Source organism: Acomys minous (assembly GCF_964271855.1).
Source record: "Acomys minous genome assembly, chromosome: 6".
NCBI lineage: Eukaryota > Metazoa > Chordata > Mammalia > Rodentia > Muridae > Acomys > Acomys minous.
Window position 1 is genome coordinate 72,364,668 of NC_140487.1, and position 12,275 is coordinate 72,376,942.

Here is a 12,275-nt window from a genome sequence, read left to right on the forward strand (position 1 = left end):
GTGACGATGGGTGGGGAAGAGCCGCAGATGCAAAGTGCTTCCGCCTTGCCTGGTATCAGTCGGCTGTGCAATCTTTACCCATAATAGACCCATTCCTTTCTTTGTTAGCCATGTCTTACTATTATTGTCAGGGCTTCTGCACAACCTGTAATTTAGCTTACCCAATACTTTGTGTGTCGAATGAAGTGTGTGTAGATTCATGTGTGTGCGGGTGCCCATGTGTGTGTGTATGCATGTGTGTGTGAGTGCTCAGGTGTGTGGATGCACATGTGTGTGGATGCCTGTGTGTGCAGGTGCCTGTGGGTGTATGCATGTGTGTGCCAGTGCCTGTGTGTGTGTGTATGCATGTGTGTGTGAGTCCACATGTGTGTGAGTGCACGTGTGTATGTACATGGAAGCTGGAGGACAACTTCAGGTGTCATTCCTCAGGCACCATCCACCTTTTTTTGAGATGGTGTCTCTCACTGGTCTGGAACGCACTAAATAAGAGTGGCTGGTCATCGAACTCCAGGGGCCTCTTGTCTCTGAGATTATAAGCACACACTTCCATGCCAGGCTTTACTTAATTGCATTTTATCTGTAAACTGTGGGTCATAGGGCTCATCTCAGGTCCTCAGGTTGCACGGCTAAGCCATCTCTGACAGCTTCGGATAGGTTTGCGTTACCCTTTATGACTTGGATGCACCACTCTATCTGTAACAGTTTGCTTTCTTCCTGGACGTCCTGTGGCCAGCATTTCCTGCTTCTGATCTGCCGTCCCACACCTGTGGGCCCTTTCCCTTTAAAATCTCTTCTTTGGACACGCTGAGATACACACTCAGAGCCACAGCCCCTGCCTCACTGCGCTAGGATCCCCTTTTCTTCACACATCCTGGTGGAGTCTTTTTATCACGTGAGCACAGCCAGCCAGCTCTTCTTGTAAGTCCGTGGCGAGCCCATTTCCCACTTCCTTTACGTTCTGGTAAACAAAATAGGCAGCGTAATGATTGCTCAGACGTTCTGCTCGTACAGGTCAGGCAGTGGTAGTCTGGGAATGGGGAAGCCAGAGTATTGAGGGTGGGTTAGCTTGTTTTTGTTTAATTGTTTTTCAGTAATAGCGTCTAAATCCAGGGCTGTGCACATGATAGGCAAGCCCTTTAAAAACATTGTATAAGATTAACTCTATGCTGTGTGTATGAGATGTATGTGAAGCATAAATGCATTTTATGTTTACACGTGAGTCACATCCCAAGATATTCTAAATACTCTGAGACCTGAACAAAATGAAACCAAACAGTTCTGGTCTTCAGCTTGGTTAAGGAACACCCAGACTGTAATAGAATGGGAGTGATTGTTGTCGGAATTGTCCTTGCAGACACTGCTCCTGCGGCCTCATCTAGCCATCAGCCCTGCACTCATTGGTTTCATTATAATTAGTCAGGCAGGGTGTTGGCTGCTGCGGGTGTTAGGACATGATGTGAGGTGTGAGGACATGGTGTGAGGTGTGAGGACATGGTGTGAAGTGTTAGTTAGGACATGGTGTGAAGACATGGTGTGAGGTGTTAGGACATGGTGTGAGGACATAGTGTGAGGTGTGAGGACATGGTGTGAGGTGTGAGGACATGGTGTGAGGTGTGAGGACATGGTGTGAGGTGTGAGGACATGGTGTGAGGTGTGAGGACATGGTGTGAAGACAGGGTATGAGGTGTTAGGACATAGTGTGAGGTGTGAGGATATGGTGTGAGGTGTGTGGTGAGGACATGGTGTGAGGTGTGAGGACATGGTGTGAGGGTATGGTGTGAGGATGTGGTGTGAGGACATGGTGGGAAATGGTGTGTGGGTATGGAGGGACAAGGTGTGAGGTATGAGGACATGATATGAGGGTATGGTGGGACATGGTGTGAGGTGTGAGGACATGGTGTGAAGGTATGGTGTGAGGACATGGTGCGAAGTATGAGGACGTGATGTGAAGGTATGGTGTCAGGGTATGGTGTGAGGACATGGTGTGAGGTGTGAGGACATGGTGAAAGGACATGGTTTGAGGGTATAGTGTGAAGTGTGAGGACATGGTGTGAGGACATGAGTGAGAGTATGGTGTGAGGGAGGCTCAGTGGGTGAAAGAAACTCTCAAAAAGGCTGAGTCTCCTGTTGTGCAGGTTTACCATTTAGTGAGTGCACAGCTCTCCCGGCATCTTCCATCACTTTAACTTCCTGTCCTATCCATACAGGAAATCTTGGCCAGCATTTTGGAATTTGTTTCATTGTACTGTGGGCTTACCTTCACTTATGTTTTAGCCTTTTTGCTCTTACCTACTTTCCACCTCACAGGCCAGTTGAAAAGATAACGTAAAGAACTCTTTCTTTCCCACTATCTCCTTTTGGGTTTTATCATTTCATATTTCCGTCAGGAGCGGATGAGAGTTCCTGGTTCTCCACAGCCTCGCCAGCAGCATCTGGTGCCTAGCCCTGGAGCGGTTGCCAGCATGTGTATAAAATGGAATCGCACTGTGTGTGTGTGTGTGTGTGTGTGTGTGTGTGTGTAAGACAGAGGGAGAGAAACGACAGACAGGCAGACAGACACACGGACATGCAGCATGCACTGCTGCACAGGTGTGGAGGTCAGAGGACAGCTTTTGGGAGTTACTCCTTGCCCTCCAGGTCAGTAGGTAGGAGCACGGTGGCCTGTGTCATGAGGGTTGGCCCTCCAGGGCGCTACCCTGCCTTACTTAGCACTTGCTGCTCACAGTTGTCTTCACCTCCTGTATCTTGTGGGAAGGGATGGGCTGTCGTGGATAGATGGGGATTACTAGACTTATCCCCTTGCTGCAAGTTTGGACCTTATTGCTCTTTGTATAGAAAAAAATTTCAGTCTTTCCTTTCTAATTTAGCTGACACAGACATCCTCGAGTTTCTAGATAGTTCTGTTAAAAAATAATGTCTAGTAGTTTAGTCATTTTCAAACTAAATGATTTAGTGGTCCTGGCTTTTGTTTGTTTTATTTTGCTGTTTTTGAGATTGAACCCAAGGCTTCTTGCCTGCTAGGCAAGTGCTGTGCCACTGCGTGCCACCCCCAACCCCCTGCCTATTTATTATTTGTTCACCATTGCCAGTTTAGTCCTGTAGTTGACCCCAAACAACAGACTGTATTGTGTTTCGTTTTCACCATAGAGGAGACTGGCACTTGTGTGTGTGTGTGTGTGTGTGTGTGTGTGTGTGTGTATGTGTGTGTTTAATATTGTCCAAATGTTGATACATATAAATGCCGATGTTACCCAGTGTAGGACCTGGCATGCTTATAAGAACTGGGCTCCTTCATTATAACAAGAGTTGATTATTTCTTTTGGCTCAAAGGGGGATTATCTCTGCCTCTGTCTAGGCAAGAGTGAAGGCAGAGGCTAGCAGGTGCCCTAGCAAGAAGAAACTCAGTCTTTTTTTAATTTTGTTTATTTGTGTTTCTTGGTGTAGCCTTGGCTGTCCTGGACTTGCTTGGTAGACCAGGCTGGCCTCAAACTCACAACAGTCCGCCCGCCTCTGGTTCTCAGTGTTCTGGGATTATAGGCGAGTGCCACCATGCCCAGCCGAGAAGCTCAGTCTTCAGGCCTGGCTCGTATGAACCCCCTGCCCAGGCCAGCCTGGGAGGGCTTTTCCTGGGGCCTACTGAGGAGAGAAGTTGCTCCTTTGCATTCGCATCCTTCCTAGTGCAGTTACTGGACAGCCTGAAAGAGACTTTTCACAGCCTGCCTCTTGTCGTCTAGGCTACCAAGGGAAAGGACCCAGTGCCTGGGGCCAAGGATGGGAAGAGCCTTCTGAGCGGGCCAGTCCCTGGGGAGGCCAGCTGGACACAGCAGCGACAGCGGCGCCTGCAGGACCATGGCAAGGAGAGGAGGGAGCTGCTCTCTACCTCCTCCTCCCAGGTATAGGGTGCCCGGGGCTGCTGAGGGAATCCTCTGGTTCCTCTTGAGTTCTGCAGTCAGCCAGGGTCTGCTCTGGCCTGACTGGGTTTTTTATCACACTGTGGTATTTGGGTTGTTCTGCCTGCTTTTCTCCTGGTAGCACCCTTCCCATGGGTGACCTGTGTGTGGCAGCATGGCCCAGAGCCTGAGACTTGATCTCCTCAGAGTCTGACACAGTGGCCCACACAGCATCTCTTTCTTCGGCTTCCCCCGGAGTCCCTGCTGTGTGGCTGTTATGCTGCCAGCCATGTAAGATGCTGTAGCCATATCTTCCCTGTTGGGAGCCTTGGAAACAGGATCTCTTGCTCTAGGAAGAGCTTGCATCTGTTCTTCCTGATGGTGTCAGCGACCTGCCGCCTCACCTTCTTGGTAGCTTCCTCCCCATTGGTCCTCTTGCCCATTTCAAGGCAGTTTTGCCCTTGTGCTAGCAGCCTGGTGGTGGCAAGCACATACTGTGGTGTTCTGGAGTGTTCGGGCTGCTTTTGGCATCCCGCCACAGCCCCTTCGCCCCCTAGGCTCCTCCGTTAGGGGATTGCTAACCCTGAGGGATAACTGGAAGGGTATCAGAGCCTCCAGGTGGCCAGTGCACCCTAAGTCTTGGGTTCATCTGAGCCCTGCAGGATCATGGCGAAGGACACTCGGTGTCACAGAGAGGCAGATGCGGGGCTGTTGCTAAGGTCCTCAGGCCTCTCTTCATACCTGGCCACTGGCCTCAGTTTCCCTGGTCCCCATGTTAGGAGGATATGTGAGTTGTCATGGCTGCACTGTCAGGCCCAGGTTTCACTTTGACAGGTCTAGTTCACACCCAGCTTCTCCCCTCTGCCAGCGGTTGCTCTCAGGGAAGATGGATAGCTTCTGCCTCAGTCCAGTTCTCACAGAGGGGTGATGATAAGAGCATCTGGAAGTAAATTATGGGTAAGCTGTGAGCCACTCCGACCCACAGTCAACCCCCATTTAGCTCAGTTCCCTACCTGTGCTGGCTAGATGACAATCTATAGTCATCAGAGAGGAGGGAGCCTTGATGGAGAAAACACCTCCATAATATTGGGCTGTAGGCAAGCCTGTAGGACATTTTTTTTTTAATTAGTTATTGATGGGGGAGGGACCAGGCCCTTGTGGGTGGCGCCACTCTTGGCTGGCAGGTTGGAGCAAGTTACAGAGAACAAGGCCGTCAGCAGCTCACCTGCATCACCTCTGCATCAGCTCCTGCCTCCAGGTTCCTGCCCTGCTTGAGGTCCTGTCCTGACCTCCTTTGATGCCAAACAGTGCAATGTGGTAGCATAAACCAAATACATATACCTTTTCCTCCTCAGCTTGCTTAAGTCATGGTGTTTCATCACAGCGATAGTCACCCTGAGGCAGAGGTTTGTACTAGGATCGTTGCTGTGACAGACCAGACCATGCTGTGTTTGGGAGGACTGTGGAAGAACTTTGGAACTTTGGGCTAGAAGATCGATTGAGTGTCCAGAGCTTGCTGAGCTGTTCTGTGGGAGCTTGGGAGGAATGAGTGTTGAGGACAGAGCAGACATGGAGGCCTGGCTTGTGATGTGCCTGAGGGAAGTCTGAGAGTTACTTAAAGATTAGCAGGGCCAATTGTATATTTGCTGTTTTGAATTGAGATTCTGTGGGCTGAAGAGTGAGCTGTGACTCACAAGAGACCAGAACCGCTGACGCGAAACCCTTGTCTTACTGGGACAAGTGACGCTGGTCACAGCTGGAGCTGAGAAACTCATGGTGCTTAAGAAGAGACCTGCTCACTGAGGTCACATCTTCTGGGAAGTGTTCCTGAGGGTCAGCACACAGGCGCTGTGTTCCAAAGGCGGCCAAGGTTGCGCCTTGTCCGGGCAGCTGAACGTGGTAGTGTAAGAGTCACCCAGGTGGTCCTGGTTTTGAAGGCATGAAGGGGATCATGGAGAGAGTCTGAGGCTTGGCCCTGTGACAGGCCAGGGGAGGCCATCGGGGAAGGTGCAGCCTCAGTAGCAGTTGGAGGCCCAGGCATTGGCGGGATCATGCCGAGAAGTTGAGGCTTGGCACCATGAAGACAGCCTATGGGGAAAGTGCAGCCCAGATGCTGCAGAAGAATTCAGCGTTTTGGAGATGCCAGGAGCATGGATGACCACCAAGAACTACAGCAGCCTTGGCGTGGAGGCTGCCGGAGCCTAGAAGACAAGCTGTGTGTGTATATGTGTGTGTGCTGCAGAGGATGGAGCCTGAGAGATCCCGTGGGAGGAGCCCAGAAGATCATGCGTGAATCCCAGATGTTGGACATTGAGCTATTTACACTGTTGGAGTTTGGTTTTGCTTTGTTCAGATTCTCATGACTTTGTGCTGGTTCTTGCCTCTTGAGGTAAGAAGGTATTTAATTTGTTTTTATTTTTTTACAGGAGTTCACAGCTGAGAGACTTTTAAGCTTAAAAAAAAAAAGATTTTGGAGTTTTATAGGACTTTGGATTTTAAAAGAGACTAGATATCTTTAAAGTGTTTGAATTTGTAAGGCTGTGGACTTTTTAAATGTATGTAATGTCTTATATTGTGATGTCTTAATATGTGATCTTGGCAGTGAACAAGAAAGGAAAGGTGGTGGCTTAGCAGTGATGTGTTTGTGTGTCAAGTTGACAAGGAATCAGTTGTGCTGGCTGGCTTGATGACAGATTGACACAAGCTGCTGCCATATGAGAGGGAGTGCCTCTATAAGATGGGGCTGTAGGCGAGCCTGTGGGGCAGTGGTCCTCAGCCTTCCCAGCACTGCAGCTCTTTAACACAGCTCCTCATGCTGTGGTGACCCAACCATAAAATCATTTCGTTGTTACTCCATAACTATAATTTTGTTACTGTTACGAAAGTGTAATATCTGATATGTGACCCTTGTGGCGGTTGTGACCCATGGTTTGAGAACCACTGCTATAAGGCATTTTTCTTAATCAGTGATGATTGATATAGGCTAGGTGGTCCTAGATTCTATAAGGAAGCAGCAGGTGAGCAAGTCATGAAGAGCAAGCCAGTAAGCAGCACCCCTCCCTGGCCTGTGCATCACTTCCGCCTCCAGGTTCCTGCCCTGCTTGAGTTCCTGTCCTGATTTCCATCTATTTTGCAAAGTGACGTGGAAGCAAAAACCAAATAAAACCTCCTCAACTTGCTTTGGTCATGGTGTTTCATCACAGCAGTAGTGACCCTAACTGAGACGTCACCTTTTGTTTGGCCTGCATCAGGACCCAGCCGTGCCAAGTCCCATCAGACAGGGCAGGCTCAGCCCTCCCCCAAATCAGGGCCTGGGAGGGGATTGTGGTTTCCAGGAAGCAGGTCCCTAACGCTTCCCAGGGGAGCTGTGTGTACAGCTCTCAAGCTTAGAGCCGACCCCATGTGGCAGTGACTACCCATAGTCACCGGGATGTTGCTATTGCGGAGATCCTTTCTAAAGCTGACGTGTCCCTGCTTTGCCAGTCACAGTGTGCAGAGAAGAAGCCGGAAGGCTGTGGCCCAGAGGCTGAGCCCTGCCTAGAGCTCTACACGGGGCCGGTAGAGTCGCTGACCCGGGTGTCCACAGCAGGCTCTGAGGGAGGCCGCCCGGAGCAGCCCTTCATAGTGCTGAGCCAGGAGGAGTATGGGGAGCACCATTCATCCATCATGCACTGCAGGTGGGCCCGGGAGTGGGGGGGGCTGGGATTCTAGCTGGTGGCCCGAAGTGTCCTTGAAAGGCTCAGTAGAGTCTTGCTGGACACTGCTGTTGTAATGGTTTCCCTCAGACCGTTAAGCTTTTATTCGTTTTATGTCCACACTTGTGTGGAAATGTTTACTATGCGTTAGTTTGTGTTTAAACACAGTGAAAACATGGCCTTAAAGAGCACCGCCTGAGGGAGTGTGCCCTCAAGGCACAGGCAGCTCCTGTTTTAATAGCCCTGATCTGTGCTTGGACTTTGGGTTGATCTTGAACCTAACGGGAGAGCTCCAAATCTCAGAAGGCAGGTGCCCTGAGGCCACACCCTCTGGGAATCTACGGCTGTTCATCTCCTGCACTCACTGCACAGCCTCCCAGTGGCACATTGTGTATTGGCATTCCATTTATTTGTTTGTTTATGTATTTCTTCCTGTGTGTATGTGTGCGTATGTGCGTGTAAATGTACACGTGCACATAGAGGTCAAAGGACAGCTCTTGGGAATTGGCTCTTCCACGTTTACGTGGGCTCCAGACAGCTAAGTCAGTTCCCCAGGCTTACGCAATGAGCATCTTTACTTTATCAGAAGGACGGTCCCTGAATGATTCTAGAGTGGTCTGCATGTGTTCTTTGAGTACAGGCCTTGAGCATTGTTTTTAATGCATCTGGGAAGTTGGGAAAGTGATATCAGTGTTGGCCGGGGAGGCTGAGGCCGGGACACTAACGCCCGACTCCGTCCTGTCACAGAGTGGACTGCTCAGGGAGGAGAGTTGCCAGCTTAGACGTGGATGGGGTCATCAAGGTGTGGTCCTTCAACCCCATCCTGCAGACCAAAGCGTCCTCCATTTCTAAGTCACCGCTGCTCTCTCTAGAGTGGGCCACCAAGCGAGACAGACTGGTAAGTGACACTCTGGCATGCAGAGAGTTCAGAAGCTCTCAGAAGCTCTTGGCTGGGTGAGCTGAGGAGGTAAGCTGAGCCTCCTCCCCTTCCGCCATGCCGGGGCTATCCTGTCTGCTGGTCTGCCTCAGGAGACCCTGGCTCCCCGTTCCTCACTCCGTCCTTGTTTCTGATACATTATCAGTACACGTGCTTCTTTTGCTGAGACCTGCCTGTCCCGGCCCTAAGAGCCTCAGCCTACGTTGGTGAGAGGGCTGTGCCCTAGCTCGTGCCTCCCACGGGCCCAGGCGTGTCTCAGTGCTCACTTTCGTACTCAACTTCCTTTTTGAGTTAGGGTTTGCAGTTAAGGAGTTAAATTGATTGCTTATAACCCCAGAGACAGGTGCTGCTTTCTACAAATGTGTCGAAAACACAGGAAGGGATTGTCCTCGCAGGACGCTCATCGCAGGGCTGTCCCTGAACTGGTGTGCACTTGCCACGTTGGTGCTGAGGCCATCACCTAGCTAATATTCCTGGGGATACCCCAGACCTGAGCTGCCCTGGCATTAATTTTTGTTATTTCTTCTACACTTTTACCCAAATGAGTCCTAAGGCCCCAGAGGGTTACTTCCGGAGGCCTTGACGGAACCAGAGCCAGAGCTGTCTCTGCAAAGGCAAACAGAACAATCACCGAAGCCCCAAGACTAACCGGAGCCGCACCTAGGGAAGGGCAGAGAAAGTAGGAGCAAGAAGGCAGGGTTGGAACAGATGAGATTTAAAGCTGCAAGGAAGGATGGAAAGATCGAAGGGTCTTAGGTCACCAGCCAGAATATTTCTGAGTGTTTCTCCTCTTCTACAGATACCATATAAATCTGTTTTCTGTTGCTGTAACAACATACTTGAGGCTGGGTATCTAATGAAGAAAAAAAGTTTATGTAGTCCACAGTTCTGTAGGTTCAACAACATGGTTCCAGCATCCGCCCTATTCTCGTGCAGAACCGCTCTGCCTGGAGCTCATGTCAGAGGGAAAGAAACCGGAAAGGGAATTAGGGGCAAAGCTTGCTTTTACAACTCTCAAAAGAGAGAATGTGTTCACTTTGAGCCCATCATTAATCTCCCCTAAGGGTGATTCACCTGCCTCCCCGTGGTCTAATCACCTTCTACTGAAGTCCTACCTCAGCAATACCCACCTTCTTTCACAGCAAAATACTGGTTGGTTTTGATGTCTTCATGACATTCTTAAAAAAAAAATTAATCAGCTGGTGGTCCCCACCCTTGGGAAGCAGAAGAAGATGGATCCCTCTAGTTAGAGGCCAGCCTGGTCTACAGAGCGAGTTCCAGGACAGCCAGGGCTACATAGAAAAGCCATGTCTCAGAACTCAAAAAAGAGGGAAAAAAGAAAGAAAGAAAGAAAAATTAATCTTTATTTTACAGTTTATCTGCATGTGTGTCTGTGCACCGCACATATGTTTGGTGCTTGGGGCAGCAGAACATGGCATCAGATCCCCTGGTACTGCCGTTCTAAGTGGCCGTGAGATGCTGTCTAGGTGCTGGGAATGGAACCCAGGCCCTCTGGAAGAGCAGCCAGTGCTCTTGACCACTGAGCCATCTCTCCAGCCCCTCCTCACGGCATGTTAAGTGAGCTCTGTTGTAGCCAGAGTTCCCCTGGCTGCCTGGAAAAGTGGATAAGGAGCTCACCCATGCAGCCTGCCCAGCTTTATACCATATGATGAGTGGGCCTGACCTCTCTCCCTGTGTTAGTCCTCCCTGACACTTGTGCTAGTCCTCCCTGACACTTGTGCTAGTCCTCCCTGACAGACACTTGTGGTAGTCCTCCCTGACACTTGAGGTAGTCTTCCCTGACAGACACTTGTGTTAGTCCTCCCTGACACTTGTGTTAGTCCTCCCTGACACTTGTGCTAGTCCTCCCTGACAGACACTTGTGGTAGTCCTCCCTGTCCCTTGTGCTGTCCTCCTCAGCCTCCAGCCTCTTCTCATTCCAGCTCCTGCTGGGCAGCGGTGTGGGGACAGTGCGTCTTTATGATACAGAAGCCAAGAAGAACCTCTGTGAAATCAGCATCAGCGATGACATGCCCAGGTGAGCGGGAGCCTCCTCAGGTTGCTGAGGTGGCTCTGTGGGCCCCACCTCCCGGAGTGGGATTCACCTCAGAGGCCGTGGTGGTGATTGTCTGACCCCGACCTGTATGTATTGCAGAATCCTGTCTCTTGCCTGTAGCCCCAATGGGGCCTCTTTCGTCTGTTCAGCCGCAGCTCCGAGCCTCGCCTCCCAGGCCGACTCCTTGGCCCCGGATATTGGCAGCAAAGGCATGAACCAGGTTCCCGGCAAGCTGCTGCTGTGGGACACAAAAACCATGAAGCAGCAGGTACGGCACCGCCTGTGGGTCTCCCCGGGCTGGGCATGCTACATAGAGGGCACCCTGTTTAATGCTTCGATCTGAGGAATTTGATTTTTAGGAACATTTCCAAGTTTCAAAGGTTCAAAAGTATCATGCCTTGTTTGGACATATAAACAAGAGAATTGTGCCAGTGACTCAGGTTACCCGGAACCCACCAACAGGCCGGGCAGCTTACATTCTAGGAGAGGACTCTGGTCTCTCTACGGCCCACTAGGAATGCAAAGCTGTGTGTGAACCACAGGAGCAGGCAGAAGGACAGGGGTGACAGCCGGCAAGGAGCCTGGCACATGGCGACCTCCCAGCAGCTGAGGGCATGCTCCCTCCAGAGGACCAGTGTTGACAGTTGTTCCCACAGCCTTGGAGAGGGAAGTGATGTTAACTTGCTTAGAGCAGTGGTGCTTAGTGAAGTAGCTAAGTGAGGCTCCTCAGTGCTCACAAGTAACGCGTTCTTTACACACGCTGCACACCTTGTTTCCTGGAGCCCTCAGGCCTGGAGGGCGCCTATCTAAAAGACAACGATTTCTAAATGCTTCTGCTTGCAGAAATAGCCGTGTGCCCCCTGGGGACATCTGACAGGCCTCTCAAGCCTAGAGTCCACACCTGGACCCTTACCTTCCATTCCCTGCCAAATATGTCTCATTCAAATGCTGGGTGTCTTCCCAGCACTCTGGGAGGCAGAGGTAGGTGGATCTCTGTTGAGTTCGAGGCCAGCCTGGTCTACAAAGTGAGTCCAGGACAGTAAAGGCTACACAGAGAAAACCTGTCTCAAAAAACCAAAAAGAAAAAGAAAAAGAAAGAAAGAAGTTGGGTGTCTTTCCAGAACCCTCCTTCCCTTCTGCCCACACAGCCAGTGCCACCTCCGAAGTGTACTACCTAGCTGACCCTTTTTCTGTGTCTCTAGGGACATGCTCTGTGGGACCCCTTGGTGGAACAGCTGAAGGCCCCTCTGGGGACCTCTGCCACTGTCCTTGTACCTGTTTAGTCCTCATCTTCCTTACTGGCTTCTTGCAGTCCGCTGATATTCTTAGTGGGGTTTGTAACCTGTCTGGTTACTTAGGGGTTCAGTTTTTACCTTAAATAGTGACTACATAAAAAGGATGTAGTACAAAGAGAAAAGCAATAAGATGAGCTGCTCATCACTAGAAATACCATCTCACCAGTGCTTCCTCTTTTTGTTTGTTTTGTTTTGTTCTGCTTTTCAAGGCAGGGTATCTCTGTGTAGCCCTGGCTATCCTGGACCTAGCTCTGTAGACCAGGCTGGCCTCGAACTCACAAAGATCCACCTGCCTCTGCCTCCCAAATGCTGGGATTAAAGCCATGCTCTACTGGTACTTATTTTAATTAATTATTTAATTTTATTTGTGTGTGTGTGTGTGTGTGTGTGTGTGTGTGTGTG

At 50.4% G+C, this 12,275-nt stretch overlaps 1 protein-coding gene across 2 annotated transcripts in view; it reads left to right on the forward strand.

Annotated features, from left to right (window-relative positions):
* The window catches only part of WDR91 (WD repeat domain 91), a 31,630-nt gene that overhangs the window by 10,694 nt on the left and 8,661 nt on the right, over positions 1–12,275 (forward strand). For both annotated transcript variants that reach the window (XM_084787806.1, XM_084787807.1), the window contains exons 7-11: positions 3,735–3,893; positions 7,374–7,567; positions 8,333–8,483; positions 10,466–10,560; positions 10,678–10,846. In XM_084787806.1, coding sequence (XP_084643932.1) covers positions 3,735–3,893; positions 7,374–7,567; positions 8,333–8,483; positions 10,466–10,560; positions 10,678–10,846 — 768 coding nt within the window. The remainder of the gene's footprint in view (positions 1–3,734; positions 3,894–7,373; positions 7,568–8,332; positions 8,484–10,465; positions 10,561–10,677; positions 10,847–12,275) is intronic.